The 27499-nt window shown below is 42.9% G+C and overlaps 1 protein-coding gene across 5 annotated transcripts in view; it reads right to left on the minus strand.

Moving 5' to 3' along the window:
• eif4g3a (eukaryotic translation initiation factor 4 gamma, 3a) overlaps nt 1-27499 on the minus strand; it is a 62313-nt gene that overhangs the window by 29363 nt on the left and 5451 nt on the right. For 2 of the 5 annotated variants that reach the window (XM_052077093.1, XM_052077092.1), the window contains exons 2-7: nt 20324-20396; nt 17476-17643; nt 16377-16469; nt 14820-14852; nt 5551-5571; nt 2289-2468 (exon numbers count right to left, since the gene is read on the minus strand). In XM_052077093.1, the coding sequence (XP_051933053.1) occupies nt 2289-2468; nt 5551-5571; nt 14820-14852; nt 16377-16469; nt 17476-17643; nt 20324-20396 (568 nt within the window). The remainder of the gene's footprint in view (nt 1-2288; nt 2469-5550; nt 5572-14819; nt 14853-16376; nt 16470-17475; nt 17644-20323; nt 20397-27499) is intronic. The other 3 variants (XM_052077096.1, XM_052077094.1, XM_052077095.1) reach the window with 3 other exon arrangements.

The raw sequence follows: 27499 nt of genomic DNA on the forward strand, positions 1-27499 counted from the left end.
TCAAATTAGCACATTTTAAGGTATTTTGGCCCTGTCTCATGCAAGTGAGACAGGGCTCATTGTCTTTTTGTGCTTTACTGTTCTCCTAGCAGAATGAAGGCAGTCGAGGCTCTCCTTTCTTATATGCGAGGGCATTACAGTAAGTAAACACTCTACTGCATTTATAGAGCCTCATTTATAGAGCCTCCCGGGACCTGTGTGTCCACGTGTGTGGACATGACGTCTTTGGCTTTGAAGACTATACGGTTAGATTTTGGACTATAAGGGACTGGCGTCCACATATATAAGGACGTTTCATCAAGTAAAAAAATAATTCTTTGTTTTCTTTGTCAAATAATATGACAATTTAATTGAGGTTCTAATTTAGGGAAGCACGGTGAAGTGACTTCTTCTGTTGCTATTCTAGATAGTGCTATGCAAAGCATTTCACAATTTTAACTCATTCGCTGAATGTACGTGGACAGTACAGTCATGCAAGAGTTCAGGGTCCAAGGAATCACCGCCGTAAACAAAGTGCTGTACATGGAGCAAATTACATATGTACAACAATAAAGAATAAATTAATAACGAAGACGGTACAAAGCACAAAACAGCAAAACTAATACCAAGTCTGAGTCATGCTGTATCAAAAGCCAAAGAATACAAATGAGGTTTGAGACGAGTTTTAAAGATAGGCAGCGAGGAGGCTTGCTGAATGTTCAGTGGGAACTCATTCCAAAGAGAGGGACCAGCAACGGAAAAGGCTCGATCCCCTCTTAGCCCCCGCTTAGTTCTTCCTCAAATAATGTCTGGTACGCAGACCTGAGGCACCTGGCAGGTGTGTAGGAGCAGAGGAGCTCAGAGAGGTAAGGTGGAGCAAGGCCATTTACAGATCTGAAAACCAATAATAGGATCTTAAAAAGAACTCTAAAATGTATAAGGAGCCAGGGAAGGCATGCCAGAGTAGGAGTTATGTGCTCCCTCTTACGAGTACCAATTGGGAGACGAGCAGCAGCATTCTGGACCAACTGGAGAAGCTTAATGGAGGATTGGCTGACTCCAAAATAAAGTGCATTACAGTAATCCAGCTGGGATGTTACAAAGGCATGAATTACTGTTTCAAAGTGCTCATGCGAAAGGAGAGGTTTTACTTTAGCCAGCTGCCTAAAATGAAAGAAGCTAGATTTAACAACGGCAACAATTACCGGGTCCAATTTAAAATCCCTGTCCAGTTTAAGACCCAAGTTTGAGACTGTTGACTTAAGATAAGGAGCCAAGGGGGCCCCAAGTCTACAGGATGGAATGTGCAAGAGCCACTGGGACCAAACACTATCACTGCTGTCTTCATTTAATTGAAATTCAGGAAATTTAGTGCCATCCAGGTTTCCTCCAGGCAGGATAAAGGTGTCTTGTTTTGCTCAGTGGGACATAGATCTGGCAGTCATCCGCAAAGCAGTGGAAGGAAATACCATGTTTCCTTAAGATGGAATCCAATGGGAGCAAATACAAATGCAGTGCATCCCCACATACTTGCGATTGTGGATTAATCTATTTGCAGAAAATATAAAGAAAAAACATTATACATTGTTTGGAAAATATTCCTTTATAACCTTTTTTTCTTTCTTTCATTCCCAAAAAGGCAATCTGTTAAAATGCAGATTTCAAACTATAAATTAGTGTTTGGCAAGCAAGTCACAAGTCCGAAAAAGGGCAACTCACACCATATTGAATCATGTCCTCCATCTCTGTGGAACACACACTGCCAACGTCATTGTTCTTATTGGGGTGTGGGGTAAGTTTCTCACCTCTGTTATATTTTTGAAAGATTGCGATCCTAGTGAGTATACATGGTAGAGAAAAAGGATGGATGGCTGGATGGATGGATGTAGACTGCATGTAAAGTAAAAAAAAAAGTTTACATTTTGTGTTTGGCAACTTTCCAGCATGAAAAACCCAAGCTACCATTTCAACAGCAGTGGCTAACATTGTCTTGTTTACAATGCACATCTCGAGCACGTTAGTGAGGGGCGTGGCTTTGGGCAGGGAAGCAAGGAGGTGCGAGGGACGGAGTCAGTTAAGGCTACATTCAAATCTTGCTAGCAGCCCGAATACTGCAAACTCAACCTTTAAGACACCCTTCTGCAACATCGAACACAATAATGCACCAGATTTTAAAAGGCATAACGTGATTTTGAATAAACAGTCATAGAAAGTCTAATTTTTAATGAAGAGCAACCAGAAGCACATGTTTTTTTCTCCCCCGCCCCATCAGGTTGTAGTACACGTTACACACAGTCACTCCACCTCACCTGTGGGATGTAGTACTGTGCAGCCTGTGGAGATGGGAAAGGCATGGGCGCCATGGTCATCATGATTGCTTGATTAGTAGGGTAAACGGCCGCCGTGGGAGGCTGGGAGCCAGGCCGTATGGTGGGGGTGTTCGTGGGGATGGTGGGTCTTGCAGTCTGCATCTGAGTCCTCTGGAAAAACTGTCAAGCAAACAACAGAAAAGAAAGAGCGAGAAAGATAAGGCGACAGGTATTTATACACATTAGAGACATTGGTCTTGATTTGTAACCAAATTTCAACCATCCCATTGTATGCTGCTTATTAATTTGACATTCACTCGTGTAACGTTTGTCAAATAGAGCTGTTTAAAAATAAGACACAAAAGATTGAACGGGAGAGGTAGAATGACACTCAGAGCGCTAAACTCAAACATAACTTTCTCAGGTGCCAGATGACACTGTTCCACCCCGGCCTTGCAGGTGGTGGTAATATGCATTTCAAAAAGGCTACCAACTGCCTCACGCGCTTCATCCACCATCTTCTGGATCACTGCCTCGCCTCACCTGAATGCAAGCGGACTACAATGATGAAAAAAATCCATTTCATATTTATCTGGATACGCGCCAAGATCTAACCATTTCTTTCCATATTTCCTGGAAATTAGGAAATGTTGTTTTGCACCGACCTCTGCTAGCCAACTAACACACTAAAACCGAACAACAAACAGCGACCAACCACCACATGCTTTTAAGCTTGGCAGAAGTAAAGAAGCTGCAAGATTTCCACTGAATTCACTAATTATCACAAGAAACCCAACGACCTCAAAGGATAAACAGCCCCGAGCCATTAACAATACTTAACAATTGTTGTTTAAAGACACTACACTTACTGTTCCTATTGTGACATCACACAAAGCATAATGCTTTGTGAAGCCGCCAAATAAGCGGCGCTGCAGTCTTGTTTATTGTCCTGCATCGATCTAACTCCTGGTAAAATGCCCATTACTAATTTGCCCTCGTTTCAAGTCTTGCTCTTGAACAATAAAACAACAACAACAACAAATATCTCATAAAAGCTATGTGACCTGGAGCGCTTCCACTTCATTACTACCACTGCGCAGTATTTACATTACATGCAGTTGTAAACCCTCTTCAAGTGGCCTTGATTAGTTTACGGTTCATGAATGAGCTGGATTGATCGCTGCAAAAAGAAGCCGGCGAGGGTAGGCGGTGCAGGACTGCAATAAAGCAACCTTTATCAAATTGAATTGATGATGATATGGATGATCATTCATTGAGAAATAAATTCATACGTGTGAAAGGCGCTTTAGAGCTTGCTCTTGAACCAGCAAATGGTTCTTTGCTTCATTCCTTTTGACAAAAATGATCAGGAAACGATGAAACTATGTTCTCCATTTTTTTCGGGGAGGGCGGTATTTTGGGGGTGGGGGCCCTAACATATTACTTTTACATCAGTATACATGTGCATGGTAAATAATGATTTTTTTGGGGGGGGGGGGGTCATGCTGACATGCACAAAATGTCAGTTCATTTGTCAGCATAATAAACATTTCCAAATAATGTGCATTTACCTATTCCAAAACAAAACCAGGAAATTATTGTGGGGAACCTGCAGGAATCAGTTGGCGACTGAGATCAGCGTGGAAATGTGAAAATAACTTTCACGAGGTGTATTTCTTTAGCACCGATTTCGGGGGTGTTCTGGAATGTAATCCCGGCAATGGAGAGGGATTTACTGTACATTTGTAAAGTTTCTCCAGTTTGGAAATCGTATCAAGGAAAATGTGGACACATTGAAAAAGATTTTTTTTAGGATTGAAAAACATTTCTAGGTAAAATGATTTGAATCAGTTGAGAAATGCTGAAGTCAATTTGCGGTCAATACGTGAACTGTCTCAATACATTTTGGAATGTTCTCGAGGAACATGCGACTGCATTCACAGATTTGGAATACTTGAATCATCAAATAATTTTCATTTACAATGATTTTCATTCGCTGAGAAATGAAGAATTCGCAAATAAATAACATTACATGAATTTAGGAATTCATTCAAGAAAACTGGACTTCTTCAAAAAGTGGAAATTGTTGAAATGTTCAACAGTTTTTCACTAAAGATTTTCAACTGTTTGAGACATGTTGAATTTGAAAGGGATTGGTAAAATTTTTTGGTCACTTGGTAATTCAGTGGGGCGGTCGTAGCTCTGTTGGTCGAGTGGGTTGTCTAGTGGCCAAAGGTCGCCGGTTTGAATCCCGACTCTGACTGTCCGTTGTCTAAATGTCTTTGGGCAAGACACTAAACCACAAGTTGGCTCCAGGTCGACATTGTAAACGATCACCTCTTCTCAATTGCCTTGCGTCATTAAACAAAGAATAAATCAAAAACATTTCCTCGTGGAAAATGTGAACTTCAACACATAGGGATAGTGGAAATTTTGGAATATAGTAATGTTTGCAATGGTTAACATTTTGAAGTTTGAATGACTTGAATCAGTTGAGAAATTGGGTATTTGTCACCTTTCTTCATTACTTTGCATGCTTTTGTGATTTCTTTAATTGCATGAAAAATCTAAACAAAAACAAGGCTGTCCTAAATGAGCTGAATATTTTGACAGTGGGAAAGTTTAGACGAGTTGAGGAAGGTGGAAGTAGAAAACCACTTACATTCACTCAACGTATCAAATTCAATGGCTTTTCTTGTAAACTGCTCAGTTAAAAACCTGGCAAATTAACCAGCAAAAAATTTTAAATAAATTCCCAGAGAGTGCATCCATGAACCAGGGACAGGTTCTCTAGACACAGTGTTACTACTCAAGGGATAAAAATGCTCGTAAAACATGCATATGCACCTTGTTAATGCCACATGCTATTTGTGCAAGTGTGCAAGCTGGCTGGGAGATGAGTCATACACAAAGACAAAACAGTAAATGATGAATGGACAAAAGTCGAAGCGTTTCCTCTACAAGAGGGGCGGGGAACCTACAGCCAGTGGCCAAAATACAGCTCACAAATGTTCATCATGGCTAATAATACAACATGAGTTTGATATTGGCATCAGGATTTGTTCCTAAATCGAGTGTGGCTCTCTGAATATTGGAGGACAAAGGTTCCCCACCTCTGCTCTCTACAAATAAAAAAGATGACGCCAGAGGACTGTCATATGAGTTATGAGGAAGGAACGGACAGGAGAGCCTGTTGGAATGACCCTCATCCACCTCATCATCAACATCATGCCATGCAGGTCTGCCGGTGCAAATGTGTTACCTGGATGGGCCTGAAACCTCCCTTGACAGCAGGAAAGAGACAAAAGCCAATTGCACTGGTGAGACTGCAGACACAGATGCACGCACGCACAGGAAGGATGCGATCATGTCTGTTGACCCGACGAGGACCACCCGGACAAAAATATCTGTAGTCTCACAATGAGCGCTGAGTGAATGGAAAACGCTGACCGGGTTCAGTCGGGATTGATTGGCTGGTTGACAAGTGTGTGCGTTAAAAAAAAAAACATATACAGGTATATATATATATATATATATATTAGAGCTGTCAGTTTAGCGCGTTTTTATTGGCATTAATTTAAATGAATTTTAACAGGATTAAATTTTTTCTCGCGAGATTAACGCGGCACACGTCACAAGCGGATGTTACGTTGCTCTATAAATACACCAGAACAAAACAACAAGCGCGCAGCATAAGTCCACGCCCATGTCTGTTTTGCCAGCCAAGGCAGCATGAGACACCGAAAACGGATACTTAAAGAGTTTATGAATGGAAAGTTTACTTTTAAAAAGTTGAGCGATTGCTCCACTGACAAGACCAAAGTTATCTGTTCTTCTCTCTCTCTGTATCATACAGGTATACAATGTATGCCACTGACACGATTGTTACTTGTTTGGAACTATTTTGTGTGGAAGGTTACAGTGTTCCGCGTCCATTGCTTCTCTGTTTGTCTGACAGTGGTAGCAACCTAGCGAAAATAAAACGTCTCCAGTGTTGTCATCGAACCAAGTGTAGTCATTCGAAATGAGGTCTATACAAAAACTGTAGAGAGACTTCCGCACAAGAAGGACACAATCAACATAGCCTGACTGTGTTAGGGGGAGTGACCCCCCTCCCCTTTCAGAATGGTTTGCCCCAGCAGCACGGGGAAGTGCGGGCGCTTTTTTGTACGGGGGGCAGTTTTGAATACAGCGGCACATAATGAACACTGGTGTCCGGTGTCTCGTTATTCTTCAACAAACATACAGAAACAGACTGCTGTGTTCAAAGTAAACTTGAGAAAAACGAAGTATGCAACCATGGTTTAAATCTACTATAGGCTGAGTATTAGTTTACCTTAGATGTGCACTTTATAATGTTATATTGCTCTGTTTTGATTTTATTAAAAAAAAGCTGTTAAAGCAGCTGTTGTGTGACAAAATATTGTTTTCACTGTCGTTGATGGACAGTAATATTGTGTGAGAGATTATGTGTGAATAACTGCTCCAAGTGAAAAATGTTCATGTAATATTGAAAATCGAAATTGTTATTTCAGTAAATAGTTGCATTTGGCACATAGAAAACTGATTCATGATTCCATGTTGATGAGAGCATTAAAATGGGGGAAAAATAGGACAAAAAATGTAAAAGGAAATTCAGAAACGATTAAAAATGTGTGAGTAATCACGATTAATTTTTTAGTCCATTTGAGTTAATTATGACATTTGCATTTTTAATTAGATTAAATATTTTAATCGTTTGACAGCTCTAATAGATAGATAGATAGATAGATAGATAGATAGATAGATAGATAGATAGATAGATAGATAGATAGATAGATAGATAGATAGATAGATAGATAGATAGATAGATAGATAGATAGATAGATAGATAGATAGATAGATAGATAGATAGATAGATATTTTTTTGCGCACACACACGCACGCACACACACACACACACACGCACGCACACACACACACACACACACACACACACACAGCGGCCTGATAGCTCAGTTGATAAGGCATCGGTTTGGCATATGGGAGATGGTGGTTCGAATCCCGCTGGGGGCAAAAAAAATGAGCACATAACAACATCCAGTGTGGGTCCTTGGGCAAGATCCTTCACGCTAATGATGAGAGACAATAAAATGAATGACATGCCGGATCAGACGTCGGCCCAGCCAAACAAGGTCTGCGTCAGGTGCTGGGGAACCAGAGCACCTTGATGAAAAATGGGCTACTGGAACAAAGCGGAGATTGGCGAGATGCGATAACATGGCTCTGTTGGAATGCTACTACTCAAGCAACCCTAGTCAGAGGGGTTACATGCAGAGAATGTGGGCTAAATGATTACTTCGAAACCCACAGTCACGGTTGACCACGAAACAACTATTAACTCAGTGTTCCAACATCCACAAACGGCAACTACAAGTACCAGATTAATGAGGTACAACACAGGTTCCATGGTGAAGGGCCCCAGGTTGCCAGATCAGAGGAGGAGGTCATACCAGAGATTAGGAGGCAAGCCCCAATGACTGCAGATGATGAGATTGGGAGGCCAGCCCCAATGAATGAAATGCTGAGCGAGGCAGCAACTGGCCTGAAAGCTAAGATCATGGCGAGAATGAAAGCTGGGCAACCTAGAATCCGATTACAACGGCTATGTGAAGTACCACCTGAAAGTCTCATGGAAAGTGTGAATGCAGCACTGAGGGCGATCCCTACCGTAACGATCACGGGAACCAATGATCTGATATACGCTTCAGCATCAGTGATCCTTGAGATGCTTGGCTATAAGAGCAACGATGGAAGACATAAGATACGTTACCCACCATGGAAAAGACGGTTGGAGGCTAAGATCAAGGCGGCTCGGAAAGATGTGAGTCAAATGACGGAGGCCCAGAGAGGTGTGATGAAAAGGCCGATACCCGAGAGGTACATCCAGATGACCATACCTGAAGCACTCGAAACTGCCAAACAAAGGCGCCAAGCTAACAACAGAGCTGACCCACCAAGACTGGAAACTGAAAGGTACTGGAAAGGCATATGGGAGAAGGAGGTTGCACATAACAGCAGTGACCCTGAGAGAGGAGCACAGCAACCTCCCTGAACAGAACCCAGTTACCATAACAGTGGCAGACATACAGGAAAGAGTCTCAGATATGAAGAACTGGACAGCATCAGGCGCGGACATGGTCCACACCTACTGGCTAAAGAAACTCACAGCACTCCATGAGCGCCTAGCAGCACAAATAAACCAGCTGCTGAGGGATGGGACTCACCCAGGATGGCTAACCGAAGGGCGAACGATCCTGATCATGAAGGATCCCTCAAAGGGTGCAGTCCCATCCAACTATTGGCCAATAACCTGTCTCTCCACAACATGGAAGCTCATGTCAGGCATCATTGCGGCTATGATAAGTGGACACATGGATCAATACATGAGCGAGAGATACCAGAGGAGCCAAACATCAGCTCCTGGTTGACAGAACAGTCGTACAAGACTGCAGGTCCCGGCGTACCAACCTGTGCACAGCCTGGATTGATTACGATTAAGATATCCTTTATTTGTCCCGCAATGGGGAAATTACAATCAGAATTCAGAAAGGAAAAACGCTGGGTAGGGAGAGGGGAAAAAAAAAGCCTATGACTCGATGCCACATACATGGATCACTGAATGCTTGGAGTTGTATAAGTTTTGTATAAGATTTATAAGATTGAGATATAAGATTTATAAGGTTGTATAAGAGTTCGCAACGAAGGCTCTTAGGGTCCTGTACACGACCCTAAGAGCCTTCGTTGCGAACTCGATGAGGATGTGGAAAACCACACTTGAGGCCAATGGCAAGCCACTTACCCAAGTGTCCATCAAATGTGGCATATACCAAGATGATGCACTCTCCCCACTGCTGTTCTGCATAGGACTGAACCCCCTAAGCCAAGTAATCACCAAGACAGGCTATGGATACCGCCTCAGAAATGGAGCTACAATCAGTCACATCCTCTACGTGGATGACATAAAGCTAAGAGCGAAAGGGACATAGACTCCCTGATCCACACGACCAGGATCTACAGCTGTGACATCGGGATGTTATTCGGGCTTGAGAAATGTAGTCGGATGGTGACTAAGAGAGGAAAGGTAGTCCGCACTGAAGGGCTCTCACTCCCTGAAGGAACAATAGCAGACATTGAGGACAGTTACAAGTACCTCGGAATACCACAAGCCAATGGCAACCTCGAACTGGCAACAAGGAAAGCGGCTACGGCCAAATACCTCCAGCGAGTGAGGCAAGTCCTAAGAAGCCAGCTCAATGGCAAAAATAAGACCCGGGCAATAAACAGCTATGCCCTGCCAGTGATCAGATACCCTGCAGGAATAATAAGATTCAGACCACGGACGTTAGGACCCGAAAGCTCCTAACCATGTCTGTTGATGTTATCTTCTCTTCTAGTTCCACACTTTCATGTTGCGATTGTCTTTTTCACAGTTGCATCAGAATCAGAATCGCTTTTCTTGTCATTGTATAGCATACAATGAAATTTGGGCGCCACTCCAATCAATCTTAGATACCTTGTGAAAACACGCACACACACACATGCGCACACACACACGCGCGCGCACACACACGCACACACACACACACAAATTGTGACACTTGAAGCAGCGTAAATCCTGACAGTTACTTTTGGATGTAATACTCAGACTTTAAATCAAGGCAGCATTATGACACGTAATTATTTCCAGGGGCTTTTTTGTGAGCATGCACGCAAATGCATTCGCCCACAAAAACCCCCCCACAAAATTCGCCCACAAAAAAACCCCCACAAAATTCGCCCACAAAAAAACAAGTATGCATACAAACTAAAAAGAATACGTCATTGAGCCATACCTGTCATCAGGCGCCGACAGGTATGGCAGCCTCGGTCACACGCTCCCTCGTGTTATCCTTGTTTTTGTCATTTTCGTTAGTTTTTGGCGACCCTGAGGGGCTTACTTACTCGAGGGAAAAGTTGCTGCGCATTGAGATGCTCTGTCTTTTTTCACCAGCACACGAAAACCCACAAGGTTTTTAAGAGATAATCGGGAGCGGAGCGGCTGCGCTGTACGGAGCATGGAAACGGCGCCGGAGGAGGGGGAAGCGAGCCGGCGTGCTCGTCAAGCTCCGGCAACGCGGATTTCGAACCCCGCTCCCATCGATCCATCTTGCTAATCTACGATCTTTGCCAAACAAGATGGATGAACTTCTTCTCCTCACAAAGACCAACAAAACCTTTGCACGTTCTGCTGCGCTCTGCTTCACTGAAACCTTGCTCAGTGACTGCCACCCGGATTCCGCGCTACATCTACCCAGCTTCCGCCTTCTCCGAGCCGACCGCGACACGGAGCTATCAGGGAAATCTAAAGGTGGTGGGATTTGCTTCTATATCAACGAAGAATGGTGCACTGATGTCACGAAGCTCGACGCACACTGCAGCCCGGACCTGGAGTCGCTGTCTTTAAACTGCAAGCCATTCTACTCGCTACGTGAGTTCACCTCCTTTTTACTAGTCGGTGTTTACATTGCGCCATAAGCTAACGCTAACACGGCGATACAAATGCTAGCCGAACAAGTAAACAAACTCGAACTAAAATACCCGGACTCATCCCTGATCATTTTGGGCGATTTTAATAGAGCACATCTTAACCGTGAACTTTCCAGATATAAGCAGCACATCGACTGTTTCACCACAGAAGGCAACATTCTAGACCACTGCTATACAACAATCAAAAATTCATACCGATCGGTCGCCCGTGCAGCATTGGGTCTTTCTGACCACAATTTCATTCACTTAATACCTACAGACAGACAGAAACTCAAATGTGTTAAACCGGTTGTTAAGTGAAAAAAATGGACAGATGAAGCAAAGCTAGCTCTACAAGAATGCTTAGACTGCACTGATTGGGGCGTCTTTGAAACTTCAACGGGCACACTGGATGAATACACAGACACTGTAACATCATACATCAGTTTCTGTGAGGACATGTGTGTACCAACAAAGTCCTTCCGCTCCTTCAACAATAAGCCATGGTTTACTCCCAAACTCAGGCAACTCAGGAAAGAGAAAGAGGCCGCATTGAGAAGTGGAGATCGGGCACTGTACAAACACGCTCGAAACCAATTGACAAAGGAAATTAACATCGCTAAGAGAAGCTATGCAGAGAGGCTGAAAAAACAGTTCTCTGCCTACGACTCTGCATCTGTGTGGAATGGCCTGAAAGCAATCACTAACTATAGAATGCCATCCCCGCAAACAGTGAACAATAAGGGTCTTGCTAATGAACTAAACATGTTTTTCTGCCGATTTGAAAAGGACACCCCCATTTCCCCCACACACACACCTCAACCAGAAAATACTCTACCCCCCCCCCCCACCCTCTTTTTCTCCACTACAGATCCACAAACAGGACGTGAGACGGCTCTTCAAGCAGAATAAGATCAAGAAAGCTGCGGGGCCCGACAAAGTGTCCCCCTCCTGTCTGAAAGTCTGCGCTGACCAGCTGGCTCCAGTCTTCACACAAATCTTCAACAGATCCCTGGAGCTATGTGAGGTCCAATCCTGCTTGAAACAGTCTACCATCATCGCAGTTCCCAGGAAATCGGCAACATCGGAACTGAACGACTATAGGCCTGTCGCCTTGACGTCTGTGGTCATGAAGTCCTTTGAACGCCTTGTGCTGAACCACCTAAAGAACGTCACCGGACCCCTGCTGGACCCTCCCCAGTTTGCCTACCGGGCAAACAGGTCTGTGGAAGACGCAGTCAACATATGTCTGCACTACATCCTCGAGCACCTCGACAGCACCGGGACCTACGCAAGAATTCTGTTTGTGGATTTCAGCTCTGCATTCAACACCATCATCCCGGAACTCCTCACACCCAAACTTCTCCACCTCGGTGGGTCCCCTACGATCTGCCAGTGGATCCTCAGCTTCCTGACGGGACGGACACAACAGGTGCGACTGGGAGCAACAACAGCATCAACACACACCACCAGCACTGGAGCCCCACAGGGATGTGTCCTCTCTCCACTGCTCTTCTCCCTCTACACAAACGATTGCACCTAAACAGCTGTCAAACTCATAAAGTTCGCAGACGACACCACGGTCATCGGTCTCATCAAAGACGGCGACGAGTCTGCGTACCGCCAACAAGTGGAGCAGCTGGAGCTCTGGTGCAGCCGACGCAAACTCGGGCTGAACACGCTCAAGACTGTAGAGATGATCGTGGACTTCAGGAAACATTATTCTCCACAGTTGCCCCTCAGACTATCCAACCGTCCTGTGTCAACCGTCGAGACCTTCAAGTTCCTGGGAATCATAGTCTCCCAGGACATGAAGTGGGAAGTCAACACCATCTCCATCCTGAAAAGGGCCCAGCAGAGGATGTACTTCCTGAGGCTGCTGAGGAAGCATGGCCTGCCACAGGAGGTGCTACGACAGTTCTACACGGCAGCCATCGAATCAATCCTGTGTTCTTCCATCACGGTTTGGTTTGGGGCCGCCACAAAAAATGGACAAAAATCCCACTTCAACGGACAGTTAGGACGGCGGAAAAAATCATTGGCACCACCCTACCCACTCTTGAGGACTTGCACACTGTAAGAATCAAGACAAGGGCACGGAAAATCCTCCTGGATCCCCCGCACCCTGCCCACCACCTTTTCCAGCTACTCCCCTCAGGCAGGCGCTACAGATCCATGCGCACCAAATCCAGCAGACACTTAAACAGCTTCTTCCCTCTAGCCATTAACTCTCTAAACTGTCACTGATGTAGTCACTCTCTTGTATTACAAATACTGCTACTGGTGACTCTAAAATGGTTCAATGATTTTCTGCACCAACTGTATAAACTGTCATCGTATTGTATTCTACCACTGAACACTTTCGCTCTGCTTGATACTTTGCACATTGTCTCACTTACATTACAAAATGTCCTTGCATATTTATTTGTCATGTCCTTGTTTACAATGATACTAATGCAGCGTGTTATACCGGAGACAAATTCCTTGTGTGTTCTACATACTTGGCCAATAAAGATGATCCTGATTCTGATTGACATAAAATAAACAGCATTCTTAACCAAGTGAATGAATTTGCTCATGGCTACACATGGAGTGTCTTACTCAGAGCACAATGGACATTTCTCCATTGGGATAAAAAGCCTGACTGTTTGGCTTCATCTGCTTTCCGACTCCACTTCCGTGGTGGCACAACAGAGCATAGCGCCAGTTAGTGACAGCCAGTGCATGCACTGTGTGTGTGTGTGTTGACATGAATGACACTAAACACCCCACTCATTGACCCCACATGACTTGTTAGAAAAAAAACTGTCAAATGCTACAGAAAGTGGTCGAAAATAGTTTTCCATCTGGAGTAGGCGGTGAGTGTGAAGGGCATGATGACTCAGCAAGCCACAAAGCAGGCCGTCAGTAATTTGACATGTTAGCATCCTCAAGGTGACACTAACACTGATTATACGGCCAGACATGACCTCATTCGTACGGCATATTTTCTGAATCTGGTGACATTGGATGAAAAGGAGTCAACTATCAGGATCACATACAGCACTGATATTAGTGGATGCTTCGTACTCTTGGATCCAGTATACAGTGGCACCTTGAGATATGAGTTTGATTAATTCAATGACCAAATATGTAACTCAAAACACCTGTAACTCAAGTCCTATTTTTCTAGTGAATTTAATGCCAATAAATTTTCACTTTTTTTGTGTGAGGGTGAGGGGGGTATTTGGGTAACATTTTTATGCAATATCACCCGTAGAAAACCTGCTTTAAAAAATAAAATAAAAGAGTAAAACCTGATTATTTTTTAACTTATCTCCTGGATCCTTTGGTTTGTTTGGCTAACGAGTTTTAGTTAAAAATATCTACCCAAAAAATTGTATAGGATGAAATTACGAGTGCTTCAAGTGCACTTATCTCAGTGACCATTATGTTTCAAATGATGTCACTTGCCCCCAATTTAAATAGCACAAATAGAACTTTATTGGTGAGAAGAGGAGTGAAGGCCGTAGACTACAGTAGGCCATGGACTTTGGGCTTCAAGTTTTTTTCCCCCTGAATTTATTTGTTCTGGAGCATTTTAGAGGTGTTTGAAACACTCCTTCTATGAAAATTACATAAAGAGGGCACTTGTGACTTTGCTAAGATTAGTATCTCTTGAAAAGGACATATATAGGTAAACAGTCCCAAAATAAAAATCATAGTACATTGGAATTGGGCACTTGGAAATCCAGCCTGATTGTAACAAGTTATGCTAAATTAATTCCATTAACTAATCACCAACTTACATTAATGCCTATGGAGAGAGAAACCATTTTGAAATTTGTATCTAATCTAATCTAATCTAATGTAATCTAATCTAATCTAATCTAATCTAATCTAATCTAATCTAAATCCCGTTTCACTGTATCATCAGTTCAATGGTACATTGCGACGTTTTCAAATCAACATTTTGAGGAGGAACATGATAGTCGCAGAATGTACCTGATGGTGGGTTTGTCGTGGGCCCGTCGCAAACTGATTGGAGGGATGTTTGAGGCAGTGGTGGAAAGCAGGCAGAGGAAAGAGCACAAAAGAGACAGAGATGAGCAGTGTGGCAGACGGTAAATGGCAATCAAACTGCAGGAGTGCGTGATGGAGCAACTTTGTCTTAATTAACTGACTAACCAGGGCTTGAACTCATTGAGAACATTACACCACATGGGGTGGGGGTGTGCTCGATTTATGACAGAGATCCATTCCTACAGCGAGAACATAACCGGAATCTGCACTTCGGAATGTGCTGTAGTCCATCACTTTAACATGTGCTAACAGAGTTGTCACACTCAAAGTCATGCTGTAATGCCAGTACAGTAATCCCTCGTTTGTCGCGGGTAATGGGGACCAAAACCACCCGCGATAAACGAAAATCCGCGAAGTAGTGTCCAATTAACAAACTGTTTTTTTTAAGTCCGCAAACGTTCTGCGAGAAGCTGCAAAACAACACCGAGTCACATAGAGCAAATATACAGTACTGCACCCCATGCATATGTAAAAAAAAAAAAAAAAAACATTTTTTTTAATGTTTGAAAAAAAATCCGCGATGCACTGAACCCACGATAAACGAACCGCAAAGTAGCGAGGGATCACTGTATTACTATGAAAGATATTGCAAAAATAATATGCCAAAAATAAGGCAAGGCAGGGCAATTTTATTCATATAGCAAATTTCTTACACAAGGCAACTCAAGGCGCTTCACACAAGCAAAGACAACACCTACAAACATAAAAAAAGATATGTCTAGGCCATAAATAAAATAATAAAATGAAAAAATACGGAAAACACGGATGTGTGAACTCCTGTGCTCTGCATGAATGTATTCCAGTCATACCTCGGTTTTCGACAATAATCCGTTCCAGAAGGCTGTTCGAAAACCGATTTGTTCGAAAACCGATTTGTTCAAAAACCGAAACCACACTCCATTAAAAAAAAAAATCTTTATTGAACACGTCTGTTCACCAAGGAACGCTAAATAAACGAAGACACGTCACTTCCTCGTCTACCCAAGGAAGCGCCACTTCCTCGTGTAAGGAAGGCGTCAAATGATGCATTCAAGTGCGCTCAGTTTGTTCGAGAACCAAAATTCGGTCATTATCCAGGGCATAAAAAACTCGAAATTTTGGGTCGAAGATCGATTTGGTCAAGAACAGAAACATTTTAAAACCGAGGTTTGACTGTATTTTCTGCAGTGCAAAATTAGTTCATGGTGCGCTGTTCATAACCTTGAAATGTTGTAAACCAACCTCTGTGTTAGAGTGTGTGTCACGTTCAACCAGAAGGTGCCTGATGAGGTTCTTCCACACCAGTCAGTGTGAAAGGCTGCTCAAAGTCTAACAGACTGTGATGGCTCTGAGGTGTCAATTTGTGTGAAAGGTGTTAGAGCAGGAGTGGGCTGCAATGTCTGTTTCCTTAATTTGAACTTTACTTTTCCCTAAAACTGCTTCAGTAAAATTATTTAATTTGTCAATCCATTTATCTAATCAAATAACTGATTCACTCACCGGGCGACTCTGTGGCTGTGCATTCATTGGCTGTGTCTGAGGAGAATACACTAGAGGGGCGGAGCCAGCATTCTGCCCGGGGTTGTATGGAGACTGTCGAGAGGGGGTATAACAAGATGTCGAGGTCAGGTTGAAGTCAATTGAGGAGCACAGACTTCATCGGCCGCAGTATTTTGAACAAAAGCACATCTTGCGGTCAACTCTGTCGGGTAGTATTTGCATGTTGCTGCAGCAAATGTTATAAAATTGATTGGTTGATGTCTTGTCCATAGTGGCACCATGAAGGTCTGCACGACTTGTGGCACATTATTGCTCATCAGAGCCATGTGGAGGCCAGTTTATCTCCTTTACTCTGAGCTACCATCCGTATGGCTGTACCCATTTAAGAGTGTGCTGGCTGAGTGTACTATTTTTAGCACACTAAGACCAGAGCTGCTCCCAGGGTGCACAGTGGGTGAACGACCTGGCAACACCAAAGGTTTCTATGATGCTCTCACTTATTTTCCCGGGAATACGTGGCACTAACGTTCCTAAATTAGTCTCACATGCGACTGAACTGGTATTGTGTTTGTCCATCACATTTAAATATGACCCTCCCACCCCACTCACCAAAAAAAACAACAACATGCATTTAAACTAAGACAGTAACAGCATTTAAAACAAAAGCCGTATTTACTAACATAGAAAGTTAGAAATTTGTTTGGGACAGAAGTGTCAAATCTGACGGGAATTCTGCATACAGCATACACTGAAGTTGTGTGCACAGTAAGAATATTTCTACACATATAGAGGTGAATGAGGCCCATTGTAATGAAAGTGATGTCTTCAAAACATACAGGGAATTTTGCATTCATTTATAAATGGCTAATTTACCTAACTGTTTTTTTTACCTTAGCCTCCATTGGACATTTATGTTTTAGGAATAGATAAATGTAACTAGTTCTTATCATATTTTCATTTTCATTTCAACTCATGCACATTTTATGCCGGTGTTAAGAACAAAACAAAAAGATGTCCTTTACACACAAGCAGACATTGTAGAAATCGCAAACATGAGTACGCACAGAGGATGAAGGCGGCAAATGTCACACAAACTCACCCCTCCGCCCGTCTCCCAGCCCTTAGGATAGCGATACGTGGTAGCTGTGGATATGGATACCTGAGAGAGCGCCGGGGAGTGGGCATGACCGGGCGGGGTGCCTGCCAAGCTTGGGTGTCCCTTAGTGACGTCATGAGGAGTGAAAGGGGGACCAGAGTGCCTGGGGAGCTGGAGGACGGGAAAACCAGTGCGGTCAAGATACAATCAGTGATGCTAGTATTACACACAGAACACGCAAATGCTGGCAGGGGTGTGAGGTCTGACACTTCTCCCACTATGCTGTGTTGAAAGACTAGCTGTCTGACACTAGTGTTGAAGTCATCATTTGGAGGCTGGATTCACACTGCTTCGGTCTGACCGGCACTGACCTGTGCGCTAAAACTCTGGGCTACTAGCTGACTTTGAATGGACAGGAAGTGAGGTTTTATTATATATATATATATATATATATATATATATATATATATATATATATATTGCGCGTCGTCCCGCACGCGGTCTGTCCTTCCGTCTGTCCCTTTTCAAAACGTACCTACTTCACCGCGCCGCTGCGCGCCGCCACTGCGCGCCGCCACTGCGCCGCTCAGGCAGTGGCTCACTACGATCGCACGGGCATCTTAGCGAAGAAATGTTGTCTACCCACAAGCATTGCAATTAAATTGTTAGTTATTTAGTAGAGCTAAAAATCTATTTATTTTCGCGATAAGCAATGAAGATGAACAAAAAGTTGAACCAAGCAACAACACTTTTGTGGGCCGAAGGCCCACCTTACCAGCCTTCCGCAGGAACTAGCTGATGAGCCGCCCGGAGGGCGGCGAACCAGCTAGTTTATTAATAAAATAAAATATATATATTTGTTTTTGAGGACGTGAGACTGATAGGGTGTGCAATCTGTAGCTAACATAAAACATGGAATAACTACTAGTCAACCGCGATCGACTGGTTGGGTTCCTAAGATCGATGCAAATTTCCCTTGGTCAGTTTGTGGTATTTCACATTATATGTCAGAATTATGCTAGTGGAATCATAAAACGAAATAATATGTCAAACCTTCCGGGGGTATAAATGTACTGTACATGTCTGAATCCTTTTTTTTTTATTTTTATGTATTAGTATGTCTCACTGAGGGTAAGAAAACATACCGACTCTGGCTCATTTTACTTATCTTGACAGTTAAAGCGGTTTTAATAGTTTTAAATGTGTTTTAAGAATGTGGGGACGATTAAAACAACAACAAAAAAACGATATGGTCTCTCTGAATTAAATTGACAGCAAAAGCATCGACGCATGTGGTCTAAATATGAAAGAGCTGTGGCTTTGATGAAATAAACTAATAATTGCCACATACTGTAATGTGGAGTGCAGCCACAAATAAATCATTGGGCGATGGGGGTCCAGGACAGCTAAACACTATCTACAATGCAATGCAGTAATAGTAGCACCATCACAACAGCTACATTTAACATCAAACAGTAAAACCTTTTCAATGTGTGTTTGTTCTTTACTTCTGTGTTGTCACTGCCTGCTGTTGATGCTTGTGGGGTAATTTCTGTGCAACGTGGTCATCTAATATTGGCATTCAGAAATCAGAAACGGTATCTAAAATGTGCAATATAAATCCAGCCTAATCATCTGATTACGGCATGTTGTGTGAAAGTGCACACTGGGTCATTCGGATTGACGGTGCGGCAGGAAAGGTGTCACTTGCAGCAGCTGGCACCATTCTCACCATTTGGACACACCGTGGAATGAGAGCACACACTGCAGTAAGGCAACAAGAAGCCCGCGCATTTCAGTAAGACAACTCTTTCCTCTCAAAGGGGCCTTTTTCTTCTCGACAACGGCGACATTCAGCTCATCGGGAGCACTGCGACAAGGCTGCAGGCACCACGACCCGGGGTGCAGTGGCCATCGTTTGTGCACCTCTCTCCAGCTCTTTTGTGTGGCACACTTTCCTCACATGACCCACGATAAAGCAACCAATCTCGCTGATGTTGCCAGGGGAGGAGCCTGCTCTGCTTGGGCAACTGATTGGTGTGGAGGACATATGGAGTGCTGGTGTGGGGGAGGGGAAGCTGTATAGGACATGTAACATGAGGGGACTGTTCGCTCTTCTGGTGCGGAACAAAACGCTTCACGTGACGAGCACCGCTTTAATTGATGAATATTACAATGATTTTACAATGTTCCCTGCAAACTGATCAGTACGTTCTTAGCCAAAAGCATATTTGGTTTGAAAAAGCAGCATAACTTGAATTTAATTGTGAGATGGGGGAGCAACCCACATCTGCTATTACACAGTGCCATGTTAGACGCTCACATACACACATACTTTTTTGAATCAGGTTTAAATTATTAACATAGACTGCATATCGAAGTGGTCTCTAACAAATACAAATTAAGAAACCCTCAGAAGGACACGCCGTCGGTCATGACTAACGCCAAGACCCTCACACCGGCCATCTCGACTGGTGATGTCATTGCTGGGCCACGCCCCTTACAAGGCGTGGCCCACCAATATGCAGATATAGTAGAGAAAGTAATGAAGCCTTTCAAAATCCAGTCTATTTCTTTAGATTCTTTACTAGTGTGTTTCTTTAGGATTTGAAGCTATACAGTGCCTTTTTTCTGGTTGGAACGGATCAACGGCATTTCAATTCATTTCATTGGGGGAAATTGTGAGTTAGTGAAGCTTAGCTTGGTCACGGAATTAAACTCATTAAGTCAAGGTACCACTGTGCTTGCACATGGTTAAGCACTCATGCTTTAATTTCAGTGTGAAATGTGTCAAGATAGACAGCTGTGTGCGCGTGAGTGTGTGTGTGTGCGCGCGTGCGTGCGTACTCACGCTGTAGACGGCAGCAACTCCAGGCTGCGTGGAGAAGATTCTGTCATCCAGTGACTGCGGAACCCGAGCAATTCTGCAAAGGTGCATTATAAGGAAAAGCACCACTGTGACAGGTTGTTCTGTTAATCTTTTCCATTTACTTATTTCAAGAGAGCAAGAGAGGGAGTTTTAAAATTTCACAGATGAATTTACACGAGGACATTTGGTACACAAAAAGGACGTTTTAAAAAAGGGAAAACGACAGAATTAATGTGTGAACAATGGTAAGGCATGTTTATTTCTAAAAGGGATTTTGTTTCCCCAAGGTGTAACCCCCCCCCCTTCCCCCCCACCCGCCACCCGACCACCCACAACCTCGTCCAGCCAACACCAAACAAGCCCCACACTCTAAAAGCGTACACTATGTACGTTTCACCATTCGGAGAGAGTTAAAGGGAAAATGTGAAATGGATTTGAGTGGGAAAAAGCAAGACGACTGCTCAGCCGACACAAGGAGAAGGGTAGACTATACATAAACAGAAATAGAGAATGTCCTGTTATGACTTGTTAAAATGTACTCAGGATCAGAATCAGCTTTAATGCAAGCCAAGCAGCAGCGTTTAGAATGATGAAGCTGAGAGCCACTTCAGAGAGGACCAAAAGTGGGAGCATTTCACAGCGACACATGACAGGGAAGCCCACGGTTAACCTGCTTGGCCACTTGTTTGTGTCACACTCACAAACTGCTAGTCACATGGTTTAGGGGAAACCAAGCGTCTGGCAGTCTCCCTCCTGGCCAAGAGTCACGCCTCCCTATTCTCACAAGCCAACGTTCTGATGCCAGTCTTGGCCCCCTGCCAGGCGTGCTCATCATACCGACTATGGAAGGAGGAGACTGAATGTTACGAGTCTTTTAGTCAAAAAAAAAAAAAAGAAAGAAAAGAAAAATGTAAACTGTGCTGAAGTGATCTCAGTGTTTTGTGTGCTCAGGCTTCTGGGTATTGTTTCTGCTCCAGTACTACTATTACTCCTAGTCCTTAGCCCTGCCTTACACATTGACCTTGGGATTTTGGCCTGTTTTACTGGTACTTCACTCGGTAGTAGCACCAACGTTGCGGTCAGTGGTGGTGTGCTAAAATGGAGACAATTGTGCATTAGCTTCTTATTTCTAAGATCCACTAAAAAGTATTACATTATGAGAAAAACCTTAAATACATTGATAACTAATTTGACCATTAACAGAACCGTTAAGGGTGGAGCTTATCAATAGCCGGTCTTTAATAATTCAGCCCTGGGCCCAGTAAAGCACCGAGGCTTGCCATGGAAACTCGACTTAACCGCAGAAATATTTGAAAAACCTATACACCAATGAGACAGATGGCTATGAGAAAGCACCTGTACAACAATAGTTTTAGAGTTCAATGCTGACAAAAAAAAAAAGATAAAGAATCAACCAATTGGGGCTGTGCAGCGACCACTTTTGTCAAAATACAAATAACACCACAACCAAAGAGTCTTAGGCTACCCTTACACTTTCAAGTTAATCCACTTTTCTTATGTAGTCATTCGCAATACAAAAACAAACATGTCCGGGATATGACGCGCACAAAACACAACGTTGAGTGACATGCTCATTAAAAAAACTAACAAACAAACAAAAAAACAATATCATGTAGTACAGTGTTTACGGAAATAAATATAGTCTCGCATGAAGAAGCAAGTTGTGCAGAGTGCACATTTGACTTTTGATGATGTACTCCTGCTGAGGTCGGATGACCTCGAGCTCAACTCTGCACCAGATATATATCCACATATGAAAGAAATCCAGGCGCACCTGGCAAAAAAAAATAAAAATAGAAAAAAAATAAAGAAAAATCAAATGAAATAAATTGGAATTGTACTGTATGAGAAAAATCTGACATGTGGCATATCGGCAATAAACAATTGGAATTGAACTGCCGTGTGTGAACACAGCTTTACAAATAAAATGACTCTCCACATAACTGAGAAATCCCTTGTGATCTCCTCTCAATGACATAGGCTACCCGGAACTCTCAGAGACCAAGAATCAAGCGTGGAGGCACAGGAAGTGCGAGGACACATCCCAGCTGGTGCAAACATTCCCTCCCCCTGCAGGTCCACTCCCCTCGCTGATTCTTTCCCAAACACACACACACACACACACACACACACACACACACACACACACACACACATTAAAGTGGCACTAACAAAGCTTTCACTGCATGCTGCAGCTGAGACCACTCTTTCACTGCAGTGCAAACAATAGTTGCTAGCTTAGTGGGTTCAAGCCTCACAAACCAAAATCTGGGAACCAATTGTTATTGTGTGCTGCTAATCTGGTCCGTGGAATAAATTATAAAAGAAAGTAATATTTTAAGACTACATTGTTTCTATTTTATGATTAGCAAATTACATGTTCCTTAGGAAGAATTCTGTCTATCCTTTGTAAATTTATGGAGGCACTTAGGCCTTCACTCCATGGCTGCGACCAACAGATGGCACAAAAAAATTCAGGCCCACCTTGTTTGCTGACTGACGGGATGCGTTTAAAAACAAATATATAAACAGTATATACTGTATATATAAAACTTGGTGGTGGTTTAGTGCAACCGTTTGGTTTCAAGCGCAGACATGGACAAAAGATGAGGTTATGTTGTGCAGGCTGAAGCCTACATTAATGTTCAGAACAGATGATTAGTGCTAGTTTACAATGCCTAAGGTACTTGCCATAGAGAACTGAAATGTTTAGTAGTCATCAAAACAGTAGTTTCTTGAATGCAAGTTCATTTTTGACAGACCTTTGAATTTATTACACCACAGTCAAAATTATTATGCAATGTTTTTCTCAGATTTTTCATCTCTATGTTTATTTAATTACCGGTATTTGAAGGTTATGTGGATATGAATCTTTGGAGCATCCTCGAGCAAAGATTTATGACGGTGGGAGGCATTTCACATCCAAACAGTAGCTTCAGTAGGCTACACAGATATTTTTCAAATAAGTTCAAGCAAAGAATCTAAGAAAAACTCACTCAAGTTCAATGGATGCAAGACTTGAAAAACAGCTGGCAAATAAGTGATTCATCCATCCATTATCCGAACTGCTTTTATCCAACAAGGGTCGTGGACATGCAACTGTCTTCGGGCAGTAGGCAGAGTACACCCAGAAGATATTGCCAGCCAATTGGATAGACAGACATGTGAGAATGTAACTTGACCTGTCCCAATGTTTTTAATTTAGATAGCTTTTGATTTTTGCAAATACAACCTCCTAAAGCTGAAATTTCAACAAATAACTATTTTCAGTTCTTTACACTTTGTCTCTGCTGGCGTTATAATTTGGAACAGTACATTTGAACAAAAACTACATTTTTACTAAAAAAAAATAATCCGTTCCAGAAGGGTGTTCGAAAACCAATTTGTTTGAAATGCGAAACAATTTTATTAGCCCATGATAAAGGGCTCATACACTATGCAGGAAAAACAAAAAACCAAACCAAACACGTCTGCTCACAATGAACTTTACATGAGGAAGCATCACTTCCTCGTGTAAGGATGCTGAGAGGAGTCGAATGGCCTATTTAGGTTTGCTTAGTTTGGTCAAAAACTGATTTTCGGTCATAATCCGAGGCGTAAAAATATCAAATTTTCTGGTTGAAAACCAATTTGGTCGAGAACTTAGATGGTCGAAAACAGAGGTATGACTTTGTGTGTGTGTGTGTGTGTATATATATATATTTTTTTTAAATCTCAAATAGCCCGGATAGGATATGCAATACAATAGCGTAAATACACAAGTGACACACCCACATGTGCCCAAACAAAGAAACTTAAAAAAACACCCACAAAACACCCGCTGTAAGATGTAATTCTGAGCTATGCTAAACCATATACAATTACTATATTTTTTTCAAGCAATGAATATTGACAGTCACTACTATTAAATGCTTATCCACAAGACTTGTGTATCCAACTATACATCATTGAGTCTGCATCAAAACAGCATCTCCAAGATGGTCCAAAACTTCCAAATATAGTGCCAACTTTATTGTGCAAGTATGCTCGCACAGTTTGAAAGCACATGGAAACAGAGAACATATTGTTCTCATTTGGAGCATTTCCGGCACAACAGCAAACAAAAACATTAAAAAACTATTCCAAATCTGTCAGAATGGATGACTGTACTGTATCATCTGCTTCAAATCAGCCTGTATGGGAAATGAAGTGTTTGTCAGGTGTCACCCTGCAGGAAGAAGACAGCTCAAAACAGCATCCAGAAAACCATTAGCAACAAATTTGTTTCTATCTCAAAAAAGCAATTGCAAGATTGAACCTCACCAACATGACTCCTAGCCAGCACATAAAACACTGATGACACAACACGGGCGTATTTCTGTTCTACAATCGGCATGAAAAAAACAAGTATGATACGAGGAGACCGTCACAAACAATGGCGAGCATGCCTTCTGACATCGGGCAGGAAAGTTGTCATTAACCACGGGCACGCCGTCTCTGGAATACGCTGTCCTGCATGCTGGCTCATAACAGCTCAGCAGTTTATTTATAACTTCCCACAGTGTGCACATGAACACAAGGACACTTTCACAGGCAGGCTACACAAATACACACTTGCAGTACAATGTTGTGTCAATGTGCACTTTGGATATACAACATATATATATATATATATATATATATATATACCCATCCATCCATTTTCTGATCCGCTTATCCTCACAAGGGTCGCTGGGGCAGTAGGTGGGGGACACCCTTAAGTGGTTGCCACCCAATAACAGGGCACACAGAGACGAATAACCATCTGCGCTCACACTCACAAATACAGGAAGGCCGGAGCCGGAATCGAACCCTGCACCTCTCGGGACAATTTACCGTGTTCCATTAACCTGCAAAGCATGATTCTTAAATGTGAGAGGAACACACAGACAGACAGACAGACAGACAGACAGACAGACAGACAGACAGACAGACAGACAGACAGACAGACAGACAGACAGACAGACAGACAGGTGTGTGTAGGTGTATCTATCTATCTATCAAAGATAGATAGGTGTGTGTGTGTGTGTGTGTGTGTGTGTGTGTGTGTGTGTGTGTGTATGTGCGTGCGTGCGTGCGTGTGTGTGTGTCTATATATCTATCTATCATCTAAGTGGCCTGAGAGAAAGTCGTCAGTTTCTCAGCTGGGCCTGTGGTGGAGTGAGGCGAGTTGGAATGAAATAAGGAGAGAGGGCTGTGTAAGCAGGAGGGGGTCTAAAGCAAGGCTGGGTAATCTGGGCCTTTGTTGGCAGATGGTGGGAAGCACCACCTTGGACTCTCGCAATGAATGCTAAGCAGCAACGCCGTTGTCAGAGCTTGCAAGGCATCAGACGCAAGCACCGAGTGTTCCTCTGGCAACCAGGAACAGCAACGTACTACACATGGACACATACCTACAGGCAGCACAACAGATTGTCGTCCCGCAAGCGTTAACAACCCAGCAAGTGGGAACTGATGATCCTTTGGGGAGTCATGTGCCAGATGCGATATAAAGTCGACATGGTGCCAGAGGTTAGGTGAAAGGGGACGTTTGGATCAGGCTAGTGCGGAGACAGGCATTGCCGTTGCCATTTTATCAGTAGACCCAAACTACCCAGTAAAAACACATGTGCATTAATGCTATCTACATTAGGGGGTGAGCGAGGACTCGGACTGAACGATTTTAGTATACAACTGAATCACAATTTTTTTTTTACAGACATTGCTATTTTCTTCAAATCAAGCTTCAGTGCAATATTCACAATGTACAGTAGCATTTATAAACATGACAGAAAATGATTATCATCAGTCATACCATCAGAACTTTAAAAGCGATTGGGCTATTGATGCAAGACACTCAAGAGCTTGAGCGAGGAAGGCGGTTCTTTTTAAGGTTATCAAAATGGTTCAATAAGGCAAGACCTACTGCACTATTTTCCTTCATGTAGAAATATGTAATTGTGTTATTACTGTATTTTTAAAACATCTTTTTTTTCAACCAAAATGTTTTATATTTTGTACTTATGTGCATAAATGTATTTCTATAAATATTTTCCCCATATTTTTGCTCAAGACTGAACAATTCAAACAGAGACTGAAGGCATCGCGATATGGCCTGAAATCTGTATCATGGTATGAATTGAATCTTGGGGTCTTAACAGTAATGGTGAGTGTAGGTGTAAAAATATCATAATGGGAATATTTCTGAAGGGGTTACTCAAATATAAAACGGTAACCATTTCTTTATTTCATGTTCTCTCTTGCTCACTGTTGCATGCTCAGTGACTCCTTATTCGCCTCCTCGGTTAAAGTGCTACTCGTTAGCGGGGTAGTTTATTTGTCACCACGTAGGACAGGATTTGCACCATGCAGTTTGTTGCTGTTTCTGAGCCTGAACGCCTAGTGTTCTCAAGCAGCCGTGAAAGCAAAGACTTCCAAGTGTATGAGTGACAGCGTGACGTAGATGCAACACTTTTTTTTTTGGTTAACTAGTTTGGAGCTGGTGAGTGTGAGCTGTGCATAGTAGTATGCTGCCGATTGATGAGCGTGGGGGATAAGAGCCTTTTAAAAATATATACCTTTGATGATCTCAAAATCCCATTGCCCAAGATTGCAACTTCGGTCCCAAAATGAAAAATTGTTCAGCCCTCGTTTCAGACCAATAGCGGCCGTATTTCAATGAATCAGGCACTCGTGACGTCAAACAATACCAGTCATTGATAACAAGGTAACTGTTTATGGACGTTTTACGATCAGGAACTAGATGGCATGCATGGCTGACAGAACGCCTATTTACAAGGTTTTGTATTAATTCTTAAGAGTGCATTATTCGCGTGATGCTATCGTTATACATTAATTTGCTGACTCCTCAGCTATCTGAGAGTTTGGCGTCCACGATAAGGAGATCAAGTAGGAGGGTGACCACGACACAGGCTCCCTGGAGCTCTTTAGCTGTCTGACCGGTGGCGGCCGCAGAGCTACTTGGCTGCGTGAGTGGTGGCGGTCGCAGAGCTACTCAGCCGCCTCGACAGCAGGGAGCCACGACACAGGGGCCCATGTCTGGCCAGTAAGAAGTCGATCTCGTCCTGCTACCTCCGTATCAGTTTGAACATTAAATATTTTGTCTTTGTCATGTCTTCA

Source organism: Hippocampus zosterae, chromosome 9 (assembly GCF_025434085.1).
Source record: "Hippocampus zosterae strain Florida chromosome 9, ASM2543408v3, whole genome shotgun sequence".
Classification (NCBI taxonomy): domain Eukaryota; kingdom Metazoa; phylum Chordata; class Actinopteri; order Syngnathiformes; family Syngnathidae; genus Hippocampus; species Hippocampus zosterae.